At 40.6% G+C, this 26545-nt stretch overlaps 1 protein-coding gene across 1 annotated transcript in view; it reads left to right on the top strand.

Annotated features, from left to right (window-relative positions):
• Positions 1–15466: 15466 nt before the first annotated feature.
• The window catches only part of LOC149318729 (bifunctional 3'-phosphoadenosine 5'-phosphosulfate synthase 2), a 58439-nt gene continuing 47360 nt past the window's right edge, over positions 15467–26545 (top strand). The window contains exon 1 of the mRNA XM_089510353.1: positions 15467–15562. Within this exon, the coding sequence (XP_089366479.1) occupies positions 15536–15562 (27 nt within the window). The 5' untranslated portion in view covers positions 15467–15535. The remainder of the gene's footprint in view (positions 15563–26545) is intronic.

Genomic DNA, 26545 nt, shown 5'->3' with positions numbered 1-26545 from the left:
GTGAAGGAAGACACGGACTGGAGTGGCTGCCTTCATGCCTGCTTATATAGTTAGGGGCCTTTTCCAATGGTGCTGCTGCTGACAACTAGGCCAAGTAGCTAGATAGATTAGGAATGGGAAGGACAGCTATAAAAGAATTAGATAAGATCTTAAAGACTAAAGACATACAACTGAGCACCAAAGTCAGGAATAGCCATTGTAGTCCCTATCACCACACATGGATGTGAGAACTGGATAGTTAAAAAAAAAAAAGCAGATAAGGAAAAAAATCATTTGAAATGTGGTGCTGGAGAAAAGTGCTCAGAATACAGTCGACAGCCAAAAAGCGAAACAAATGGGTCCTAGAAGAAATCTAACCAGAACCCACCCTGGAAGCCAGGATGACTAAACGGAGGCTGTCATACTTTGGCCACAACATGAGAAGGCACGACTCATTTGAAAAGTCAATAATGCTTGGAAAGGTAGAGTAGTAGAAAGGCAGTAGACAGAGAGGAAGACCACATGCCAGACGGCTAGACTCAATTTGGGAAGACACAGGCATGAATCTACAAGATTCTACAGGAATCTACAAGATTAAACAGAGTAGTGGAGGATAGGGGGGGGGGGCTTGGAGAGATCTCATCCAGAGGGTTGCCGTGAGTCAGGGCTGACACGAGGGCAGTAACAACAAAGCCTAGTCCAGCAATAAACAAGCATCCCTGTAACTGAGTTAGGAGGATAGGATGGGCCAGAAGACTTAGCATTGGTGATAACTGGCGGTATAGTAATAAATTTAGAAGTGTAGGACCTTAATGCCAGCTGCTATAGTGACACCATGAAGGAGAGTATAAAAATGCAGACAGATAGATGGATAGACATACATGTACACACACACCACTTTTAGCATTACTTATCTCCATCAGGAACAGATGTTTTGTAAGGCTATTGCGTCTTGCTCACTTGCCAATAATGTGGATTGCAACAGGGATAGTTTGTAACAATACATTGTTGTTGGGAAACTCTGTTTCCCCTCCAGTTGTTGTGGGAATTGCAGTGAAACTTGAGGGAACCTGGAAGTCCACAGTGATGGTGGTGAAAGATGATGCCATCATTCCTGCTAATCAAAAAGTCCCAGACTTTGACCCTCTGAGCCCTTACTGCACCACACCGGTGGTGATGACATCTTACCCCTTGCTCCACATTGGCATATATTCTTAGAGAAGGTAGACATGGCCATGGTCACCCAAGCTTTAATTACATCAAGATTAGATCACTTTAAAACTCACTAACTGGAATTGTCTTAACAATTATCCAGAGATTTCAACAGGCATAGACTATGAAGGCAGCAAGGCTTTTGACCACGATCAGTTCTCTTTCATGAGCACAGATCTTCTTCATTAAATCATCTTCATTCACTGACAGTCTGTTTCCAAGTCCAGTTTAACCTGTTGGTTGTGACCTCCAAAGGAATAGATGGATTGGATGAATCCTCTTATCAGATGAACTTGCCTCTTCCTTGCGGTCATTGGCGCCTGTATGTCCACTCCATTCCAGAGGTTCATTTGGCAGGAAGACAGAGCAGGTCCCTTCTCAATCACTGTATACCTCTGCAAGGGTGAAACATTCATGTGATGGCATTCCATGCAGAGTTGAAGGCTTTCTTGCAGGCTTTGCATCTTGCAAAAGTGTGTGTTACTGTCAGTTTATATTCCCAAGTGATGTTTATCATTTACCTGCCCACTATAAATATCTAAATTTCCCTACGTATTACAGTACTTGTTTTTAATTTGGCCTCTTTGGGCAATTTTTATCTGGAAAATTGAGGTAGATAGAAATAGAATAAACAACACTTCTAGGGAACTTTGTACTTGAAAAGGTAGCTAGAGGACTCTTAAAACCTTGGGAACAGTTGCTGTTTACTTCTTTTTTTAAAAAAAGGCAACCTACTAACATACCTCTCAGTATGGTATCCAGTAACATGAGGCCCACGGCTCTCTGTAAAAGACATTCAAGTCTGATCTGTCTTCTCCACCTGTCCCAATGAAACTCTAAAAGCCTTTATTTGTTTATAAGAACAGACCATCAACAGCATGATTTGCATCTCTTCAACTGTCATTTAACAGCAATTCCATCAGATGGAGGAACCCCATAACACTGAGAACTTACTCTTGTTCTTCTCCCTCTCCCCATCCCCTTTTCCTTTTGTGCTGAGTCTTTTTAGATTGTAAGCCTGAGCCCTTGGCTTTCTCTTTATTGAAATGTGAGCTGCTTTGAGGACCTTTCCAGTTATCCAGTGGGGCACAAATGGTTAGATAAAGTAATTGTAAATAATAAAATATTCTACTACTGAACTTCTGCTATCTTGCCTGAATATGCCAATCTTTATTTGATCTAACATCAATCTAGATCAATAAGGATCTATTGCTTTAAACTCTTTCTATAAAGAGAAGATCCTCTGCTTACCTGGGTCTCAGTTTCTTTTCCTTATTTTCATCACAATCCCATTGTTTGCATACCTACATTAGAAACTTGGGGGCTATTCACACTACATTATAGTTTGGATCGTAATTCCCACTGGTGCCGGTTTTTGCACGCTCGAATTGAGGTAGATCCGAGGCAAATCCCCCTTATCACGGGTTTTCCGGAAAAGGGTTTTTTCCTGTTTCTTTTTGGAAAACCCGTTTTTTCTGTGGTGCTGGGAAATGTGACCTTGTCCCCAATCCTGCTTGGGTCATTTAGGGAGAGGGAAAAAGGTCAGAGGATAGGCAGTTGGGCGGAACATGCATCCCCTCTCACCCCGGTCGCTTGGCGCCATTTTTTGCAAGCGCTGGGTGGCAAGTTTAATTTCCCATTCCTGAACAGCTGTCCATGTAATCCCTTTGCAACAAGGGGACCTTGATGGACCTGTTGACTTTTTTATTTTATTTTTAAGTTTGTGATAGAATATGCTAATTTTTAGTGCTACCCCCTTTTTTTCCCTTTCGCTTTCTCCCGCCACTGCAGCCAAAAGTTCATATATGTACTTTTTGCTCAGATGTTCCCGGGGCCAGCATTTGGGGTTTTGAATATTTTATTTAATTTTTTTTTTAATAGATTATGCTAAAGTTTTGTATAGGGTGGTCATTTGGGTGACATGTATTTATTAATCTTTTCACTGACAGAATATGTGATGTCTGGGATTTGTGTGTTGACTCTTGCAGGGTGTCATTCCCCATTCCATCCTCAGACAGCACTTTCCATATGGCTGCAATATTGCTAGATGCTGCTAATTTGCAGGGCCATTTGTGCTTCGTGTTTGCAAATCGACCAGATGTGCATATTCTGTCAGATATTTTTAAGCGCTATATAAATAAAGGTTAATAATAATAATAATAATAAAAACAAACAAACAATGATCGAATGCAATCAATAAGGTGGCTCCATTAAAGCACCCATGCAATTGACGAAAAATGGCTGCAGCGGATACTAGCAACATGTCACCACTGACAACAGTGGATGCACGTCATTTGATTGACAGAACAAAAAACCACGGGAATGATCAAAAGCGATCAATAAGGAGGTTCCATCTTAAATCGATACTTTGTAAGTGTGAACATCCACCAGGTTAAATAGCACTGGGGACTTTCGATCAGGGTAAAGATAGTAGGAACATCCATTCCGGACATATTCGATCTTGGATGATCGGTTCTGCCTGATTCTACCCAGGGCAAAAGCACAAGTGTGAAAGGGACTTTGTATGGTTTGTTGTTGTTAACTGCCCTTGACTCAGCTCATGGTAACCCCCTGGATGAGGCTTCTCCAAGACCTCCTGTCCTTCACGGCTCTGCTCAGGTCTTTCAGGCTCAGGCCCATGGCCTCTCTGAGTCCATCCATCTAACATATGGTCTCCCTCTCTTTTTGGTGTCTTCTATCTTTCCTAGCATTATTATCTTTTCTAATGAGTCATGCCTTCTCATGATGTGGCCAAAGTAAAATAGCCTCAATTTAGTCATCCTGGCTTCTGGAGGAGTTCAGGCTTGATCTATTCTAGAACCCATTTGTTTGTCTTTTTGGATGTCTACAGTATCCTCAGCACTTTTCTCTCTCAGCATTACATCTCAAAATAATTTATTTTCTTCCTATCTGCTTTCTTCACTGTTCAGCTTTCACATCCATACACAGGGATGGGGAATATGATAGTTTGGACAAACCTCACTTTAGTATACTGCGTCATATCTTTGCTCTTAAAGATTTTATCCAGTTCTTTCATAGCTGCCCTTCCAAATCCTAGCCTTCTACTTTCTTGACTGCAGTCTCTGTTCTGATTAATGTTTGATCCAAGGTATGGAAACACTTTGACTATTTCAATTTTCTCACTATCTAGGATGAGTTCTTGTAAATCTTCTATGGTCATTATTTTTGTTTTCTTGATATTCAGCATCAAGCCTACTTTCTTCCTTGATTCTCTTCAACAATTGCTCCAGGTCTTTGTTAGTTTCTGCTAGTAGTGTTGTGCCCTCAGCATATCTTAGACTGTTAATGCTCCTACTTGCCTCTGAACCTAATCCTGCTCTTTATACAATATTTTCTGCATATAGGTTGAATAACTAGCGTGGCAGTATGCAGCCTTGCCTGACCCCTTTTACGATTGGCAACTATTCTCTTTCTTCATATTCAGTTCTGACAGAAGCTTCTTGTCCTGAATACAGAATACATATCAGAATAATAAAATGTAATGGCGTTCCCTTTTCTTTGAGAGCATTCCATAGTTTTTTTGTGGTTTATGCAGTCAAAAGCTTTACTGTAGTCAATGAAGCACATGAAGATTTTCATTTGGAATTCCCTGGTGTGCTTTATTATCCCAGTATGTTTGAAAAATTATTTGCTTTTCCAAAAACTGCTTGTACTTCTGGGATTTCTCATTCCATATATAGTAGGAATCTTTTCTGCAAAATTTTGAGCATGACTTTGCTTATGTGGGGAATTAGTGCAATGGTCCTATAGTTACTGCAGTCTTTTGTCGCTCCATTTTTCTATATTGGAAAGTATTTTTATCATTCCCAGTCAGTTTTGTTTCCCATATTTGTCATTAGATTTTAGTTAGAACTGAACTTGATTCTGAGGATTGTAGACATTCTAGTGGTATGTTCTGAGACCACTCTAAATTCATATGATAAGTCAACTTGGAGCTATGAGAACAAGGCCCTGGATTTTAGAATATTGCAAAATAATTCCATAATCCCAGCCTATAATAAATCTAGAAAGGTTATTAAATTATTGGGTTAACAATTCCAGGAAGGATTCTGATATCCCTGGTCTACTAATGAAGTCCTGGCACAGTGTGGATTATTGGAGTGGATTCAAGAGAGGATAGTTAGAAGGTCTAGCCTACTTCTATTATATAAGAGAGCAATATAGAAGGTTGAAGGAGTTATAATTCCTATTGAAACTAGTGAGACTTACATCAAAATTAACATTCTTCATTAATTTCAGTTGGACTTATATTAAACTAAGTCTGAGTCAAACACAACCTTCCTTTTAATGATTTGGATATATCCTCTTCAAGACAGCGCTTAAGTCTTCAACAGAAAATTTAATATGACTGATTAAAGATTGGATTATTATGAGTCACGTGGTGAACAGTTTATACCATGAACACTTCTCACTGAATACAAACAAAAACAAACAAACAAACAGCTTCATTTATATACCGCTTCATACTGAACTAACAGTGTCCAAGCAGTTTACAACTGTAAGCTAATTGCCCTCAACAATCTGGGTACTCATTTTAGCGACCTCCTCAGAAGGATGCAAGCCTGAATCCAGCCTGAGCCCTTTCGCTGGCACTGAACTCGCAACCTTGTGGTTTTGAGTGAGTGGCTGCAGTACAGGCATTTAACCACTGCGCCACCAGGGCTCCAAGGCACAGATTAATTAAGGAAGTTTAAAATATGCACAGTATAGACCTCTGATAAACAGCAAAACTAGAATTGAACAGAATGCATAAAATTTAAGGTGGCAGACATTTGCAGGGTAGTAATGCAAGAGATGCAGATTAAATACAATCAGACCTCCATTTTCATGGGGGACCTGTTCCGGATCTGACCCCCCCACGCGAAAACAGAAACTTGCAGATATTCAACCCCCATAGGCTTGAATAGGGGTGCATGCCTGTAAGCAGCTGCGGGCACATGCCCCAATTTAACCACCTCCATTTGTTCCTTGCCACTAAGCGAGGGTTGTGGATCTGAAGTCCATGCAAACAGAGGGGGAATTGTATTTGAGATGAAGGAGTCTTGGACATAATTCTGTAAAAGAGCCAGTGCTATTTAGTGGTTTGAGCATGGTACTAGGACTCTGGAGACCAGAGTTCAAATTCTGGCTCAGCCTAATAATAATAATAATAATAATAATAATAATAAGGATTTATTTATATCCTGCCCAGTCACATGGAATCCAGGCGGGTTACAACAATAGAGGAGTACAATACAACACAATTCAAATATCAAAAGAATACATTACAAATAAATAAAGATCATAATTAATCCCTCCCCTCCCCAGCACATCTCCACTCAAATAATATTAAATAAATTAAAACAAAATACAAACATATCACAATACCAAAATAAAAATGAAGTATGAAAAAAATACATAACATAATAATAGTTAAAGTATAACATAGCATATAATCAACAATAGACTCTGGCTAGAGGAGAAATATATATATATATATATATATATATATATATATATATATGCACACACACACACACACACACACACACACACTAAATATCAAGCAACAATAATACAGTTATAACAAGGAATAATGTCCATGTACCCTCACAGATACTATAAAATACAAACCCATTGGGTAACCTTGACCAAGTCACAATCTCTTAGCCTCAGAGGGAGGCAATGGCAAACCCTCTCTGAAGAAATTTGCCAAGAAAACCCCATGATGGGTTTGCTTTAGGGTCTCAAAAAATTGGAAATGAAGGCACACAACAACAAAAGGATACAAGAGGAGAATGAGAAAATAACAAGGATTTGTGCGTTTCTGTATCCAAATAGGTAGAAGAATTAAATGTATCCAAACAGGTAGAAGAATTTAGTAGAATTTGTTTTTGAATCCCTTTCTTTGCCAGTATACATTTGTTGTTGTTGTTGTTGTTGTTGTTCTTCTTCTTCTTCTTCTTCTTCTTCTTCTTCTTGTGTCTTCAAATAATTTCTGGTTTATGGAGACCCTAAGGTGAACCTGCTATTGGATTTTCTTGGCAAGATATGTTCAGAGGGTGTTTGTCTTTGCCTTCCTCTGAGTATAAGAGAGTGTGACTTGCTCATTGTCACCTATGGGTTTCCCTGGCCAAGTGGGGATTCAGACTCTGGTCTTCAGAGTCATATGACTTTATCATAAGAGAGAAAATTGGGGGATTCAAAAGGCATTATCCAAGGAAAGTTACGCAATCATGGCTAAGATTATCATACATACATTGCGATTAGAGAGGGCTTATACTGGGTATAACCAGGGAATAACCAACAACAAACGATTCAAGGGATTTTCCTATGAGTGGTTTGTTGCTGGCTATTCCCTGGTTATTCCTGAGATAAGCCCTCTCTGATCGCAATGTGTGTGATAATCTTAGCCACGATTGCGTAACTTTCCTTGGATAATGCCTTTTGAATACCCCGATTTCCCCCATGTGTGATAAAGTCCATAGTCCAATGCTCGAACTACTATGTCACTCTGGCTCTCACACATCTTATTACCTTTCTCTGTTATAACAAGATGTGCACTGTTAGCATCCAGTGGGAAAGAGAAGGAACTGAAAACGACTCTGAATAATGCCTACTTAAGCCTATACAGGGTGTCTTGACATAGAGAAATTCATTGTCACAAACTGGAGAATTTGTGCTTTATAGAGATTATTTTTCACCAGCTGCAGAAAGAAAGAAAATTTTAGTAAATCTAGTTTAAGCTGTACTAGTAATCCTCAGCATTGTCAAGGTGCATTATGTCAAGAAAGAAGCTGAATTGTGTTGCTAGAGGGCCAGGCTTTGTTTGTTCAACACAAAATATCTCAGGCCACTAAGAGAACAGGAAGTGGTGTAAGTCCTTCTTAAGAGTCCAGTTTATATCCATCTTGAGCTGGAATGCAGGAGGTTTGTAAGCAGCTGCAGGCTTTAGAGGAGACTATCCCAGTCTCAGCTTTTCCACTCTGATTCCATTTTTGTGTAACGTCTTACCTATTGAAAAGTTCTGAAAATTTGCAATCTATTTTGTTATACTTTTGTCCATTAAAACAAAGGCAACCATGGAATTGGGATTTCCCCTATAATGGGGTGGAATGGTTGCTTATGCTTTTTGTATTTCAGCAATTGCTCACTTTCTTTTTGAATGATTTTCATATTAGATCGTTTCGGCTACTGTTTTTAACAAAAATTCAAAAGCAATGTATAATTCAAATCCCTATGCTTTGAAGAAGAGAGCAGAGAATGGTTGGGAACCCAATCATGGGGGAAAGGTAGAATATAAATAAAGATAAGAACAGCAACAACAATTTATTTCTCTCTAAATGTTGTTGGACTGCAACTTCCATTAGATCTAGCCAATTATCTTGGATGATGAGAGCTACAGTCAAAACAACATATAGAGGGCTATAGATTGCCATCCCCTAGAACAATGAGAATGCTGTGTTTGGAAAGGATCCCTGACTATCTATAGCTATTTGGGGGTATACCTGTCTTATAGGGCAGGAAAAGGAAATGTATAGGCTTCTGGAACATCCTAAATCTTACAAAGTCCTGATGGACACTGGACCTATGCCACTTCTTCCCCCTGGGAGTGAGCGTTAGGACAGATTTTGGGAAGCTTCTAGGAGGTTTCAGGGGACACAGGTTTCAGGGAACATAAGATGCATGCTCCAAGTGCACCCAGTTTTAAAATGAAAATACAGACCTGCATTCTGCCTCTTGAGGCCAATCCTTGATCACAAACTGATTTTTTCAAAACTTCCCTTGCCTTTATGATATTCAAAACATCTGCTGGTCCTTCCAGCCCAATATTGGAGTTGATCATTATACTGCAATAAGTGGTTTTGCAGCAGATATTCTCAACGGACTGTTCTCCAAATGTGCATAGTTATTTGACTGGTCCAAACACTCTTTATGAGTTAATGGAAATTTTGTGCATAGCACTCTCCCATGGATTAGCTATTCACATTTTATAGCTAGGTTTGACGTTCTCTTATCTATACTACTGGATACTTAAAGAGTATGCCATGTTCTCTTTCTATATTACATAAACTGTGTGACAGTGTAATGACCTGATCTGTTCAAAGGGTTTATTTTAGTACAATGACCTACATGGCGCATGCTTGATTCAGCCACCAGCTATAATACTGTTTACACATATGACAACAAGAAGGGCAAGGTGTCATAAATTCCTTTCCTGGTTATACAAAATTGCATAATACGATTGTACATAAAATTAAAATTGCAATTTTTATTTGCACAAAATGTCAAATAATTCCTTGAGCCTTATATTTGAAATTCCAATATATCAAAACTACCACGAACTGTTTAGTCCCCTCCAAATCCAGTACACCCCACCCCACCCTACTGCATCTCCAACTAATGACCAAGCAAGGATATGCACTTGGCACTTCAATAAGATATAAGAGAATTCTGCATTTTCTATACTAACGTCTTGTGCTTAAACAGTGTCCACAGTAGGCCTACAAGAAACAAATATATGGAGATTATAATTATTATTATTACAATTATTATTAACTATTCTTATCGTATTCATACCATGCCTTTCCCACGGAACTGGAACTCAAGGCAACGTATAAATTAAAGCAGATATATATTAAAATATGAACATTATTTATGCCATTAAAACACCAGGTAAAACAATTTAAAAACACCATACTACAGTAACAATAGCATATGAAAAATTAGAGCACATCCACTTAAAAAACATGTTACTGTAATAGACACAGCCAGCACAGTGTAGTGATGTGAGTTTTGGACTAGGACTCAAGGAGACCAGGTTTTGAATCCTCAATTGACCATGAAAACCCAGGGTCATTCCCACTTGCAATTTAAAGCAAGTCTGATTCGCCCTTGCTCCGCTTTTGAAATCGATCCCTAAAAGGTCCCTTGTTCTTACTATAAAGGGGATTTTTTCCTTACCCTCTGTGTAAGAAAGGAGGGAGGTGAGGCCGGGGAACTAGAGGGAGGCGAGGGTGGGGAAGAGGATGAAGGGGAGAACAATGTTGGTTTTTTAAAAATAAAATTGATCAAATTTGCGATAGATTTATTTTGCAACTTTGCAAGTAGTTTCAAAATCAATCCATCGAAAATTCAATCAATTAAAAAAAATACAAAAGTCAGCACGGGGGGTGGGGGTGGAATGGTGGATCTGGCAGCAACGGTGACAGTGGTCAAATGGTGGATCTGTCAGGGGTAAACACCCCTCTACCATAATCCCTCCCCTCAAGAATGAATTGATTCTGATCTTTCGTTCCCACGTAAGGAACTCACTTGAGAATCGATTATTTTCAAAAGAACCTCTTTCGAACTGCTTTCCTGAAAAACCGTTTCTTTTACCTTTGCCTCGCTTCATTGCGACTGCAATCGATCACACCAGGAGCAGAACTGATTTCAAATGAGAACAAGAGTCATATAATTCGATTGACAATTCGTGGTTTTTTTCATAGTAGTAATGACCCACCCACCCCACACACACACAAACTGAGTAACTCTCTCAGCATCCAAGGAAAGCAATGGAGATGCTTTTTAACAAGCCTTGCCAAGAAAACATTGTTATACATTCATGTTATAACAGCCATAAGCTGGAAATGACTAGAAGGCACACAACAACTGAAGAAGTGAAGGTAATAAGACAGGCCTGTTGAAGACCTGCCAGCACAGAAGGATACAGCAGCAACAGGACAACAGTGAGAGGGCTAACCTAGCCTTCTTTGGGAGTTCCATAATCTGGGAGCAACCAGTGAGAAGGCTCTCTCCTGTGAATAATCACCACTAATCAGAATCACAGAGATGAAAGAGACTATAAGGGCCATCCAGTCCAACCCCTTGCCATGCAGGAATACACAATCAAAGCATTCCCAACAGATAGCCATCCAGCCTCTGTTTAAAAACCTGCAAGGAAGAAGACCATCACACTCCAAGCACTCTTACCATCAAGACGTTCTTTCTGATATTTAGGTGGAATTTTTTCCTGTTGTTTGAATCCATTGCTCTGTGTTGTAGTCCCTGGACAGCAGAAAACAAGTTTGGTCCTTCCTCAAGGACATCTTTTCAGATATTTAAACAGGTCTATCATATCACCTCTTAATCTTCTCTTCACCAGGTTAAACATAACCAGCTCCCTAAGTCGCTCCTCATAAGACATGGTTTCCAGAACATCCTTCTTGAATTGTGGTGCGCAGAATTGGACCATATTCCCAGTGAGTCCTAACCGTAGCAGAATAGAGTTGTTCTATTACTTCCCTTGACCTAAAGGGAACTGATGAACTATTAACATCAACTACATACATAGACTGGTAGAGCATGGCAGGCAGAGATACTTTTAGTGAATACCAATAGTGCCCTTCCAACATTTGTGCAAATGTTTTGCCATTCCCTCCACCTTCCATTAAGATTTGTGTTCACATCTACTTCCTATCTTAATATGAATCCTATCTGTCCTTCTGTGATCATCTTCCTTCTTCGTTTCCTGCCCTAGTTATAGCTCTGTGGGTTAATTGTACTGTTCCAAATAGAAATACAGTCGGCCCTCCATAGCCACAGATTTTTTTATCCACAGATTCAAGAATTCACAGCTTGAAAATATTAAGAAATATATAAATTTCCAAAAAGCAAATCTTGATTTTGCCATTTTATATAAGAGACCATTTTACTATCCATTGTATTTAATGAGACCTGAACATCCACGGATTTAAGTAACCACAGGGTGTCCTAGAACCAGATCCCTGCAGATACCAAGAGCCCACTCACTATACGTTGTTTTATCATTACATGCAGTTATTGCTGTGCTATACTTTAAAAAGCACTTCGTAGTGACACTAAATATGTCTTCTGTTCTTTCATCTTACATCATGGTTAAAAATGCACCAAAGGGTTTGCTAAGAGTGCTTAATCAGCATTCTTCCTCAAAAGGTGCCAGCAATAACAACCAATATGGAGGTTGCAATATTTGAACATTTACATTTTTACATTACAAAGTTGGCTGAACTTCCATGTTCATTGGGGGTGCTGGGCATGTACTGGACTTCCTCTGATTTCACCCCCCCCCCAAAAAAAAAAAGTTGTGGGAACAGGAAAGAATCTAGAAGCACCTTAGACCACCATATATACTCAACTATAAGTCAACCTTATGTATAAGTTGAGGGCAGGTTTGGGGGCCAAAATTATGGATTTTGATATGACCCATAGATAAGTCGAGGCTAAAACTGAGGCCATGTAACAAAGAATTTAAAGGATGGAGCAAGGAAAACAATGCCGAAGTAGTTACAATATTCCAGCAGGGATAACTTTGTGCACATAATAAAGCCTGAAAAGATGAGAGAGTAGAGGAGAGTCAGTGCTTCCAGGGCAGATTTCACTCTTGCTTTGCACCACGGGATCATTCATTTTTTAATAAGAGTTAAAGTACAGTACTTACATTGACCTGTGGATAAGTCGACTCAGTTTTTTTGGGTCAATTTTTTGACTAAAATTTCTAGACTTATACATGAGTATATACAGTAACTAATTTATTTTAGCTTGAACTTTTGTGAATATCAGTCCACTTCTTCAGATGTACTGTTGGAGTGATATTAAAGATGCAGATATTTAAAATGTACTGTTGGAGTGATATTAAAGATGCAGATATTAAAACCTGAATACAGGTACAGGAAGATGCAACTAGTGACCCTGACCATAAATTTTCAGAGTTGTGTAAGATGATAGAGCCAGCACAGTGTAGTGGTTTGAATGTTGGTCTACATCTCTGGAGACCAGGGGCCAAATCCCAACTGAGCTATGGAAACCCATTGGGTAAACTTGGCCAAATCTCACTTTCTCAGCCTGAAAGCAAAGCCAAACCCACTCCAAACAAATTCTGCCAAGAAACCCCCCTGATAGGTTTGCCAGGATACCGTATATACTCAACTATGTCGACCTCATGTATAAGTCTATGTCAGGTTTTGGGGCCAAAACTGTGGATTTTACCATGACCCATGGATAGAAAAACAATCGACCAGAGCATAAAACTTGGAAGCTCCTTCAGTGTGTGTTTGTGTGCATATGGCAAGATAGACTCTCATTGAGGCTTTTTGCTTCATCAGTTCAGCTTTTGTTTCAGCCAGATGCTCAGGTGGGAGGTGGATTCTTAAACAAACAGCAATATCGATTAGCTTGGCTCCAGAGAGAAATAAACTCCTCTCTGCAACACATGGGGAAATCTGAAAAGAGCTGCTATCACATTACCATAGTGACCCATAAATAAGTCGACTTGGGATTTTGGGGTCAATTTTTGGGGATAAATTTTGAGACTTATAGACTACATGGTACCACAAATCAGAAATGACTTGAAGGCACACTGCAACAACAGCAAAGATACAGATCTTTTAAGTAGCTGGTCTACTGATAATGATGTTTGAAAACAATAAATCTGCTTACCAAATGTCAGTCTCTTGAATTCAAAGCATCCTTCTATCATTATATGTGCAGCTATGAGTTTAAATGCTTGTGGCTCCTACATCAGTCTATCTGGGGGGAAAAGACTAAAGTGGTGTCAAACTGTATTACTTCTACAGTGTAGATGCACTCTAAGTTGTTTTTCCAAAAGTATTGTTTTTAAATTGTTGAAAACTGTTGAGAAAGCAGAGAAGCCAGTGTGAACTGGAGTGCAAAAGGAACCAAGACCAGCAAATAACCAAAACCCAAGTTTTGCCAAGGGATATTGATTCATTCGAATACTCTTTGGCATATTTTCTCCCCCATTTTTTCATAAGCTAGAGGGGAGGGGGAGGAACTTGTCCAGTATCAGATAACAAAATTTGCTTCCTTTTTATTTCATGCAACTTTGCAAAATTGCCTGTCAAAGAACCCAGCCCTCAACGGCACTGCAGAAATAGTGCAGACTGACACCACTTGAACTGCCATGGCTCCATGCTATGAAACCCTGGGATGTGTGGTTTTGTGAGCTATTTAGCCTGGTCTCTCCAAGAGCTCTGGTGCCAGTAGCATCTCCATGCCCAGTGTCACCCAGTGTGGGGTGGGAAGGGCTGCCAGGGGTGGTGGCAGCAGTGTTTAAAAGGAAACTCTAGCCTTTCTCCTTTGCTGAGGCGGCGGCCTCCTCCTGAGGAATGAGCTAACACCACAGCAAAGTCTGTAGCTGGCATCTTCAGAGAATGCTGGCGTGGGAGTGAGTGGGGTATATATACTGTGGGACCCCTGGTTTAGAGGAAATGATTTACATGTTACTCTCTGTGTTGATCTGTTGTTGAATGGCAAGGGGTGTGTGTGTGTGTGTGTGTGTGTGTATACACACACACTCCTCTCACTTCCATGCCAGCATTCTCTGAAACATTATAGCTACTGTGCGAAGTCGAAGGCTTTCATGGCCGGCATCCATAGTTTTTTGTGGGTTTTTTGGGCTATGGGGCCATGTTCTCGGAAGATGCCAGCCACAGATGCTGGTGAAACGTCAGGAATAAACTCTTCCTGAATACAGCCACACGGCCTGAAAAACCCACCAAGAACAAACAAACAAACAAACAAACAAACAAACAAGACCTATCCTGGGGTTTTCTTGGCAAGTTTGTATCATGGCGTACTAAAACCAACGACAGCACTTGCCCATAGGGAAACCATACTTGCCTATGGAGGCTCATTGGAGAACACCTGCTCATTGCAAATCATTGGGAGCTGCTTGTCCATGGAGAATCACTGGAGAATACCTGTCCATACAGAATCATTCAAGAATACTTGCCCATAGAGGATGATTAGAGAATACTTGGCCATAGGGATTCATTGGAGAATAGTTGCCCATAGGGAATCCATGAATGACCCCTCTGTGGGCCAGCCTGGTTCCCTATGGGCAAGCACTGCCCTTTTGTTAGAGCAGGTCCCCTTTTATCCTGGCAAGGTTTGTCCAGAGGGGGTTGTGGTTGTGGTTGTGGTTGTTGTTGGCCAGGCCCTTCCCCTGAGGAGGCTGCTGGAGGGTCTCCAGAGTCTTCTTAGTCCAGGGCTCCAAACCCTGTGTTTGTTTGTTTTCTCTTTCTCCAACTCCTTGCAAACTCTTCCAAAGGCTGGGGCGGAGCAGAGCCAGAGAGGAGGAAGAGGAAGAGGAGGAAGAAGGAGGAGGAGGAGGAGGAGGAGGAGCAGGCGGGGAGTGCGACGTGTCCCGTCCTCCTCCTCCTCCTCCTCAGCCCCAAATACCTCCCTCTCAGCTGCTGCTCCTGGCTACTCAGCCTAGACTCTGCTGCTGCTGCTGCTGCTGGTGCTGCTGGTGCTGCTCCTCTCCTCCTTGGAGCCAAAGGACCCGGGCCCCTCCAGAGCCATGACCGAGAGCAAGAAGCAGAGGATGGTAGGAGACCCCTCAGCTGCTCCTTGTCCCGCTCTCATCCCGCTTTTTTTGCAGCCCCTGTTGCTCCTTGCGCCCTGGAGCCCAAAGGAGAGATGTGTGCAGAGAGGCTGAAGGGGTTTTTGGGGGGAGCAGGGAAGGTCTGGCGTCCTCCTTTTCCAGGACACAGTCTTCCACTTCGGCCTCCTGTCCGGGAGGAATTCAGAAAGGTCCTCCTAAGGAGCCTGGATTGACCTTTCTTGAGCTTTTCTTTCTCCATGTCCTTTCATTGCTCTTGAAGGTCCTGCGTTTGGGGTTGGCCTCCTCCTCCTGATGTCTGGGTGGCCTTGGGCAAGTCACACTCTCTCAGCCTCAGGGGAAGACCAGGACAAAACTCCTCTGAACAAAGCTTGACAAGGAAACCCAGCAAGTCACACTCTCTCAGCCTCAGGGGAATGCCAAGGCAAGCCTCCTCTGAACAAAGCTTGACAAGAAAACTCAGGGTGACCAGAAGTCCTCCTCCTTTTCCAGGACCTGTCCTCCATTCCAACTTTTTGTCCAGGAGGAGTTCCAAAATGTCCTCCATTCTGATCAGGGCTAAGAAGCATGGATTTACATTTCCAGGAGTGCTTTGAGCTCTGTATATGGTCTTACAAATACCTTTTTCTTGAATATCCTACATTTTGTGGTGCCCTGTTGAAGTCCCATAACATCCCAAATCCACAAAACAGGGATACCTTTATGGTGGTGTGCCTCCAAATACTTTTTTGACTTAGGGTTACCCTCAAAGCAGCCATCTCATAGGGTTTTCTTGGCCAGTTTCTTCAGAGGGTTTTTTTCTTTGCCCTGGCCATCCTCTGAGGCTGAGAGAGTGTGACTTGCCTAAGGTCACCCAGTGGGTTTTTATGCTCCAGCAGGGATTCATAGCCTGGTCTCCCAGAGTTGTAGTACTACTCTCAAACCATTGCACCTTTATTTGGCCAACCAGAATGCACAGAATACATGGTGCAAGCTTTTTCATTAGGCAGCTGTGTTTTTAAAAAGTGGTGTGTGTGTGTTGTGTGCCTTCGAGTCATTTCCAACCTACGGCGACCCTAAGGGAAACCTGTGGTGGGGTTTTCTTGGCAAGATTTATTCAGAGAAGATTTGCCATTGCCTTCCTCTGAGGCTGAGAGAGTGTGACCAAAAGTCATCCAGTGAGTTTCATGGCCGAGCTAGGAGTCGAACCCTGGTCTGCAGAGTCATAGTCCAACACTCCAGCCACTACACTAAAAAAATCACATGGGAGGGAAAAAGGGATAAAATGATGTTAGTCACTGGCCTGCCTTTTTTCAAGCTGCTTTTGCTGTGTTGTTCTGTGGAGGGATAGCTATGCAAATGCAGGCCAGTGACTAACCTTGTCATTTTACATACCTTTTCTCCTCCTGTATGATTTTCTTTAACACCTTGTCTGATGAGAAAGTCCATGGAGTTTCGAAAGCTTGCATCATGTATTTTATTCATTTTGGTTGGTCCTATAAAGGTATCACTGTTTTATAGATTTGGGATGTTATTGTGCTTTGCTATATGGCCAACATGGCTATCCCTTAATAGGCTTCTATTTCTATCCTCCGCTGACCTTGTTTAGGAAGAGGACCATCCCGCCTGAGGCATGGAGGGTCCTAAGGTCAAAGCTGGCACTACATGTTATTGTTGTTGTTGTTGTTGTTGTTGTTATTACTGTTTATTTATATAGCGCCATAAATGTGCATGGCACTTTACAGGCATCATCAAACTACATATAACCTACCAATGGTGTACAATCTAAAAGTTATACAAAATAAAACTATGCAAAATTAAACAAGTTATGCAATTAAAATGCAAAATTGTAAAAACAGATAATACATAGAGTAAAATCTAAATTATAAACAATATTAAACTAGAGTACCAAATACGTCCAAGAACAAGAAAGTCTTTATTTGGATTTATAGCTAGATAGAGAAGAGATAGTCCAGTCTACAGATGTTTAGGGAGGCGGTTCCAGGAGTATGTTGTGGCAAGTGAAAAAGACGAACCTGAGCCAAGAAAGAAGAAATCCTTGGCTGGGTAAGAATCCCTGCCATCCTGGACCACAAATCTCAAATAGGATGGTAATATGAAATAAGGACTGACAGATAAGAGGTGGGGGGGGGGGGGGTTGGTTAGGTTGTGTAAAGCTTTAAATGTTAAGAGAAGCAGCTTGTACCTTACCGCTCAGAAGCCCAGTGTTGGTTGTATGATCCAGTGGAGTCATTCCCCATTGGAGTGAAAACATCTTGCCACTTGACAAAACACCAGTTCCATCCTCATACAAGTGTCAAACCCTCTGCTTTAATTTTGACTGTGTAAACCATTATGGGAGAGCCAGTGTGGTGTAATGGTTTGAGCATTGGACTACGACTCTAGAGACCAGGGTTCAAGTCCCTCTTGGAGCATAAGATCCCACTGGGTGACCTTTCTAAGCCTCAGAGGATGTCCATGGCAAACCCCCTCTGAGGAAACTTGCCAAGAAAACCCTATGATAGGTTTTCCATAAGGTTAGCTTACACTTTGTAAACCACTTAGGGAGTGTTTAAGTGCACTGATAAGCAGTATAGAAATGTACTTGCTATTGCTATTCAACCTTAAGGTCGCCATAAGTCGGAAACAACTTGGAGGCATACAACAATAACAAAACCATTATGAAGGCATGATTTCACTTTAACTAGTTCTACTGAGGCTATGCCACCAGTTATACCTCACACTGTAAGAGGAACAACACTTTTTACATTGCTAATGTGATGTTGGATGCAGCCCTTTATATGTATAGACTCATGCATGGAGATTCATGTACATTATTATGTTTTGTACAACATGTTGTGTATTCTGACTGTGTGTTAGGGATTTACTTCAAGAATCACTGGCGCAGCATTTGTAATGTGTGAAGCTGTTCTAAGATCCAGTGAACTCGGATTTTCCCCTCCAATAAACATACATAGTAAACACTTCTGGCTGAATTCCCTTTGTTTTAATAATGAAATCCCCATTTATCTCACTCACCCTCCCATTCTAACCTAAAGTTTTAACTCAGCAGCACCTGGTTCTTATGGATTTATGCCTGGTTTCTGATCTCCTACCACCAGTGACCTAAAGAGCAAAGGTGCTGAAATTTAAAAGCGACAATGCCAGAATGAGACAGCTCAGTGCTATCCCATATCCAGGATCCACACCCGTTTTCCCAATCTGGAGCTTGCTGGATATGTTGCCAGCATGGCCTTGGTCAAGGATGGTGGGAAGTGTAGCCCAAAACAACTACAAAGGCACCAAGTTGGCAGCTTGCTGGGGGCAAAATAAAGTGATTTTGGACTTAGTGGTTTGAGGGTTGGACTAGGACTCCAGGAGACCAGAGTTCAAACCACTGATAAGCCATAGAAATTTATTGGGTAGCCTTGGGCAAAGAAAGTTGTTTGTGAAAGTCATTTATTTAAAAAAGAAGAACAATTCAATAAGAAAGTTCCATTTTTTGATCAAGAAACTTGACTCTTTATTAATGATCTCAGAAACACTGCAACAAATGTGCATATGTACATAGGCATCCTTATCTTTACATGTACCAGGCACTGAAAATGGACTATAACTCTACTTAAGCCCTGCTCCAAAGTAGGCTGCAAGTGTATGATTTGATTTGGGGTTTTTAAAAATCATTTACATCAGTATTTTGTATATAAATTCTACAATGATAGGAATGTGGCATAAATCCTACTACAATAAACGTTGTCCATCAGTGTGAACCTGGTAAATCAACTCTTACGTAAATGCCAATAATTCAGTGGGTTTACTCTAGTGGGGATTTTTCTTTAATATGAAAAACCCCACCGTTGCTGGTACTGAGGTGTGGGGGTATTCAAAAGCCAAAAGGCCTGTGATGTATTTTGCTTTAATTACGGTTGAATTATGATTGTAAAGGGCGTTAGCTGTGTTGGTTGTTGTGATAAGGAAGTACTTATGCCATTTACCTGGTCAACACAGTTGTTTAACTGGGATACAATCATTTTGAGGACCAAGCAGTATTTTTTATTCCTGAATGACATTTAGGTTTTAATCTATCCCATCTTCTTCTCCCCCCTCAAGGAAGTGCTGAGCTGGAAATCTTTTGCATAGATGTAGAACTGGTTTTAAACATGAGAAGTCATAAGACAGTTGCTTCACAACAGATTGCTCTTCCTACTTCAAAGTAAATCAGTACAGCATATGCTTGTAATGCTGAGTGTGTAATTTAGAAGTGGAGAAGATGGTTCCCCAAGAGCCAGCATGATTTTGGACTAGGGCTCCACAAAACCAGGGTTTAACATCCCTGCTCAGCCATGGAAACCCACAGGATGGCCTTGGGCAAGTCACACTATTTCACTCTCAGAGGAAAGCTATAGAACAAACCTTGCCAAGAAAACTCCATGATAAGTTCACTTTAGGGTCACTGTAAGTCAGAAATGATGTGACAACAGCATACAACAATAACAAAGTGGGTGGGGAGGACAAGCAAACAAGAAATTCCAAGAACTACTCAGTTTCATTCCCTGTACATATTGCCATGTGTGCTGACCCTCCAATAACTCCATGGTCTACTGTTTGGGTCCCCGGGAGTGCCCTCAACCCCCATTTTGCACCTATTAGCTATTGTCATCCTGATTACAGTTTATTCAAAATGAGGTTTGGAGAGAACCAAAGTAGAGGAAGCCAGAGATTGTTGCAAGGGAAGCGGTGAAATTGGCAAAGCATAACTGAATGGCTTCAGCAAACAAACCACTATTCACACCTACAAAAATGTACACATAAAGAGGCCAAAAGGAAAAGTCAGTGTTACAATAGGTGTACACATAAAGAGGCCAAACGGAAAAGTCAATGTAACAATAGATTTACGGATTACAAACTAATCCTTTCCATAGTTGAGGAGATGTGTCAAGTAGTAAATGCAGGCCTGAGACAGATGGGCCAAAAGCGGCATGCTGCCGCCAATACTAGGGTTTTGGAGTGCGCAGCAACCACACGCTCCAGACCCCTAGCACGTATGAATGATGCCATCCTTACGCAGCTCCATCCATACGGGGTGTGCATATATGATGCAAGCGCGGTGCTGTGTCTGCACCTCCAGGCACCGTGCTTCCGTCATGGACTTGTCACAGTGAGTCAGTGATGCACTGATGATGGTGTCCGCGTGCACCAAGAAGAACCCAGTTTTCCCATGTTCTTTTTAGTCTGAAGGGATGCCGCACAGTTTGGCTGCTGCAGTGTCCCTCCAGAGGAAATCTGGATGCCTAGAGCCTGGACTTTTGGGGAGGTATGTACCGGGCCTTAAAAACCATTATCAGGATTCTTAAGGACAGAAGTGTATGGCAAAACATGGAGAAATAGACTGATCTTGGGAGAGTTATTTGTTTGGAATGTAACTTCCAGTTCCTCATAGTTAGTGTAGCTACTTGGCTGTGCTGACTGGGGAATTCTGTGGGTTGGAGTCCAAACAAATAATGTTTCCAAGCTCTAGCCCCGGACACAGTTTTCTGCCCTTTACCCGGGAGGCTGTATTACATTCCATGGGTTACATCACAGTTCATGGCCTCGTGGTTCACGTCTGAATACACCTTGTAGTGTATTCTTCAGGAAGCTGCTTTGTCTGCGGAAGCTGAGGAAATTCTCTAATCATATTTGCTTCCTTTTTAATGTTCAGTTGCATTGTTTGACAAATTGGCACTCTGCGGTTGTGTTTCCTAGGCTATCTGAAGGTTTACTCTGAGAACCTTACAATGTGCAGGGCCATAGCCAAAACAGACACAGTGTTGCTTTTTATTGGTAACTGGAACTTGAATCACAATAATTAAATCTCTGTCTTGAAACCTGTCTGAAATTCACCTTCTCTTCTTGTTTTGTTTTCTAAAACAAATTGGGCATCAGCACCAACCTTGTAGGAGCCAGCCCTGCAGAAGATCAGAAAATTGTTTCTAAGGAAGATTTAATATTTTGATTTGCTTGAGATTTTTGCAGACCTGGGTGAGGATACTTCATGAGGATAACACTTTGAAACTTCATGGATGGAAGAGAACAATGAAGCTTGAAAGCTTCCAGTGCAATTGGCAACATAGGCCAGAATTCACTTAGGGAAAGACACATGCGTAAGTCACACTATGCATGTGGAGCTAAAAAGTCACCACTGCTCCATGGACGTATTCTGCTGATAGGAGCAAAGGTGGAGTTGCACAGACAGCATGTTAATCTGTGCCTTTGCAAGTTGTGCATTGTGGTTGTGCACCCTGTACTTTAAATTGCACCTGTGCATCGTGTGTTGTGCATTTTGCAATGGCAGCTAGTGACTGACATGTGTTGTACAATGTTCTTATTCTGCATGGAGGTTGCACAGTGCTTCTGTGGAATATGTCCGCATGTGGGTATTTACGCTATGCCAAGGGGATGTTGGATTGAGGCCATAGATTGCCAATTAACCATACTTATATTTGTCTTTAGCAGAATGCCATCTTCTGTGTGAGGAGAGGGGGAAATGGCCACATTTCCCAAGGAACTAGTTGTTGTTGCTGTCGTATTACCATTTCTGAAAACAACAAATTACAATGAGACCTTGTTTTCTGGTTCCAGGACCTCCCATGGATACCAAAATCTATGGATGCTCAAGTCTCATTCAATACAGTGGCATAGTGAAATGGTGTGCCTTATATAAAATAGCAAAAGCAAGCTTTGATTTTTGGAACTTGTGGCCTTTTGGAATATTTTCAACCTGTGGGTCCTTGAATCCATGGCTAAAGAATCTATGGATATGGAGGGCCCACTGTATTTGCTGGGTTTGTGAACAATGTGACCTTGTTTTTTTGTTTTGTTTTGTTTTGTATTGCTTGTTAACCAAATATACCAAATTAATATTTGCATAAAGATTTTAACTTGATAAACTTTAGTTAGATGTAGTTTGGTTAAGGCTTCAAAAGCAATTAAGACTATTTACTTTTTCAGACAGACCACCTTAGGGTGTGTACATCTGAGCTGTCATATTTCTGGATGTATAGTGAGGAGTGTGCCCCCAGGTAGCTGCAGAACAGTCTTCCTCAGCTTCACATCCTACAGGTGTGCTGAACTGGAATACTTATAATTCCAATAGGTAGCTGGAGTGGGACATTCAGAGCTGCCATGAATTCCATTGCCTCAATTTTGCTTGGTTTTGACTTGTTCAGCATTATTCAATCACTTCCAGGCTGTTTCAAAATTAATCTTTAAGCCCATTGGTCTTATTGAGCCTTTGAATAATAAGTTACACCTTAGCTATCTGTATTTCCAAACTTGTGTTGCTTTAGGGTTGCTAGATTTTAGGGTCTGGCCCTGAGTCTCCAGTTTTCATGTGCCATCTCCAGGCAAAAAATAAGAGTGCAGAGTCTCCAGCTTTGGTAGGCTCAGCTCCAGGCAAGGAGAAAAGGCTGTGTAGAAATAGTGCATTTTAACTCTTCTCCTTCTCTTAGTAGAGTGGTGAAAGGTATGAGCTTACTTTGGGGCACCTAAAAGAAGCGCCAACCCCCTAAACTCTTTCCACCATGCTGCTGCTTCTGGTCTTTTTGAATGCTTGGGTAGGAAAATGGCAGTGGTGGCACCTCTTTGGTGCTTCACTCCAAAAGAGTGCCAAGAGGAATTGGGTTTAGAAGGATCTGAATAAGGCATTTCTATATGAAGACAGTAAACTTCATCCTTTACATCCTTTGTTGCATGCCCCTAAGTTTTATCCTCGACTTATCCACAAGTCATATCAAAATCCATAATTTTGGCCCCAAAACATGCTCTTGACCTATACATGAGGTTGGCTTATAGTCATGTATATACGGTAAATATTCCTTATCCCACCTCACTAAAGAATAGGATGTAATCCACCTATTTCACCATGAACAGCCTCTTTAGTTAAGATTTTGGTATTAATTTCCAAACAGAAAAATGTGTGTGTATGCACTTGAACGACAAGCTTTGAGCAGCTTGGTTAGTATTTAATACACAACAATTATTGATATCACTGGATCCACTCCTAGGTCTTAGGTTTGGCCTGGAAACCTTCGAGCCTGGCATGATCCTTACCTGACAACAAGCGTAAATGGCTACCTTCTTACTATCCTTTCACCGGCAGGTGAAGACCTATTTATTCCAACAGTCTAGTTGGAACTGAATATCCTAAAGGTACTAGAAGTTATAATTCAGAGGAATGAACTGGCAAAACCACCTCTAATTATTCTGTGCCTAAGAAAACCCTATGAAATTCATGGGATCCCCATAAGTTGACAGGCGGCTTGAAGGTACATACGATGCACACAGTGGCAATTGTTTTACAGGAGAAATACTTTTCTTAGTGTGCTGAACTATATTTATATTTTGCTTTTAAATGGATGTGATTTAGTGGTTTAATTCTGTCCAATTGCATTTTAAACATAGCTTTAAAATGTTTTTATTTATATGTTTCTACTTGTATTTCTTTTTATCTTGTATACGATCTTGAGTCTCAGCTTTGGAGAAGAGGAGTGTAAATAAACCAATACAATGCAATACATGAATTCCACACATCTCTAGTAATGGTACCTGTGTTCCTGCATCCCTGTTGCTGAAAAGCATCTAACATCTTTGCTGATTCACTGTTGTGTATTCTGGTTCTCAGGAGCTACAGAATTTTGATGTTTAGGAACTGATACCAAAGAAGATCAGAAACCCTCTGCTGAATGGCCTTGCCTCTCCTTTACATACTATGTGAATAGCATGTGCCTGCCTTTCCATTACATCTACATAGGATTATTCAGTTTCATCTTGGTATTAATAAACAACTGATCCATTATTAGCACCATGATAAACGTGGATAAACTCATGTACTGAGGTCCTTGGAGGAAGGGTGGGAAAGAAATGTGCTGGTGAATAAAACCACACAAAAAGGAAGCATATCTAAGGCTGTAATTGAGCCATGGCAGTTAAAGCAGTGTCAGACTGCATTATTTTTGCAGTGCAGATGAGGTCTAAGTAGGTGTTACTTTTGAGTAAATATGCACTTTTTTGGATTGTAAAGCATTACACCTGTGAAACCTTGAATCTGTATTCTAAACAAAATTGCAAAGTGAATTCCTGATAGCGTAAAGTTGTCATTTTACAAGGCAATGCCAAATCTTGTATTATTTGGCTATATGAATGTAAAGACAACAGGTACAGAATAAAAGGGAATATGATTAAAGGGGGAACATCCATAAACTATTCTGTCTTAGCTTGGGAATATTGATCACAAGGGATCTAGTTAAGAAGGTTTTGCTTTGCTTTTCTAGATGGGAGATACATATGTTCAACCCCTTTGAGACAAGACACAGGAGTGAAAGAAGCCATGTTAGTAAGAAAGCTTTAATAAAATACTTTCTGAAAATTAATGTACATTACACATTCAGAGTTACACATTCAGAGATATAAGAAAATTACTGTTTGTACTTGATGATTATTTTGAGTGTATATAGTTATGAGTGAACAGAAGAACCGATTCTTTGTTGTTCTTTAATGCAGTGTATCTCAAAGTAACTGATGTGGGGGACTGACAGGGTTTTTTCTCACCAATATGCCAAGGACAAGTACCAATTTGTGCTGTTGGCTTCTGGAAACTCACCAGGGATCAGCAGTTGATTGTTTATAAACCAGCACTGGTCCATGGAACCACACTTTGAGTAGCACTGCTTTAAAGTATTGTATCTAATCCACAGTAATAAAAGATTTCTGAAATAAAATATACACTTTGCCACTGTACCATCATATTCATGTTTTTCTTTGTACGGTAAAATGTGTAACTTAATGCATATAAAGGTAGTACAGAAAGAACTAATTAGATACTAAATAAACCACAAACCATAACTTAATTTTCTTAGATAATATTAACATTAAGTTGTGGTTCTATTGTAAATGGATTAGAAAAATCTCTCCACAGTTCAGAGAATGTGGATTACTTATCTCTGTACATGCTTTTATATAGTAAGCCTAGAAGGCTTTTAATATACAAATCCTGGAAGCAGGGCTTGCATTTCCACCCCTTCTCTGTCTGTCTGTCCATCCTCATGTGGAACAAATGTGTTGAGAGGTTGCAGAATCTGTTCCTGTAATTGTCTGACTTTTTTTTAAAAAATCCAAACAATTCTGTTGTCCTTGACTATTTCCTGAAATGAATGTAATGGGTGGATATGGAGGTGACAACAAATGGCAAAACTTAAAAGAGCTATATCACAAGAATAATGCTTCTTTTGATCACTTTGGAATAACACTACCAGCTGGAGGACTGGAAGTCAAAGGACAAGGTGTTCTATGAATGAATGAATGAGTGAATGATTGTCTCATTCCAGCAGTGCTATTTGAAGACAGTGGCTGACATGTGAACCAGACTGAACAAAGCTCAGAAATCTTTCAGTTGACAAATCAGGAAACTGGGCTAATAAGCAATCAGATATAAGACTTAGCAGTTAAAAAATTCTGAATGGGAGCCATCTAAGGAATCAACCCATAGTTGTCAATTGCATCCATTTGTACTATTGCTTAAATAGAACAACAACCTGAAATTTTAAATAAAATTAAACTGCTGCTTGCTCCAGAACAATCTGATTGATTTTAATGGTACTATTTAAAAGCCTACCTGTGGAGACCATAACCTAGGATTTCTGTCCTCTAGGTTCCAGATGTTAAGGATTCTAATACAGTAGGCTCTTCTTATACACAATTTTTTAATACACGGATTCAAGCATCCAAAGTTTAAAAATGTTCAAAAAAAAAAGTATAAATTTCAAATATCAAAGCTTGATTTTCCATTTTTTTAAAGGAACACCATTTGCTATGTCATTTTATTTAATGGGGCTTCAGCATACACGGATTTTGTTATCCACGGGGGATCTTGGAACCAAACCCCAGCATATAACAAGGGCCCACTGTATTGTCATGTTCAAATCAAAGGTGCAGGATGCTTTACATTGGGAT

Source organism: Sceloporus occidentalis, unplaced genomic scaffold, assembly GCF_023333645.1.
Source record: "Sceloporus occidentalis isolate IW3139 unplaced genomic scaffold, rSceOcc1.0.p SCAF_2, whole genome shotgun sequence".
Classification (NCBI taxonomy): Eukaryota; Metazoa; Chordata; class Lepidosauria; order Squamata; family Phrynosomatidae; genus Sceloporus; species Sceloporus occidentalis.
Note: the sequence above shows the minus strand (reverse complement) of the source record. Positions and strands in the feature narration are given on the sequence as shown.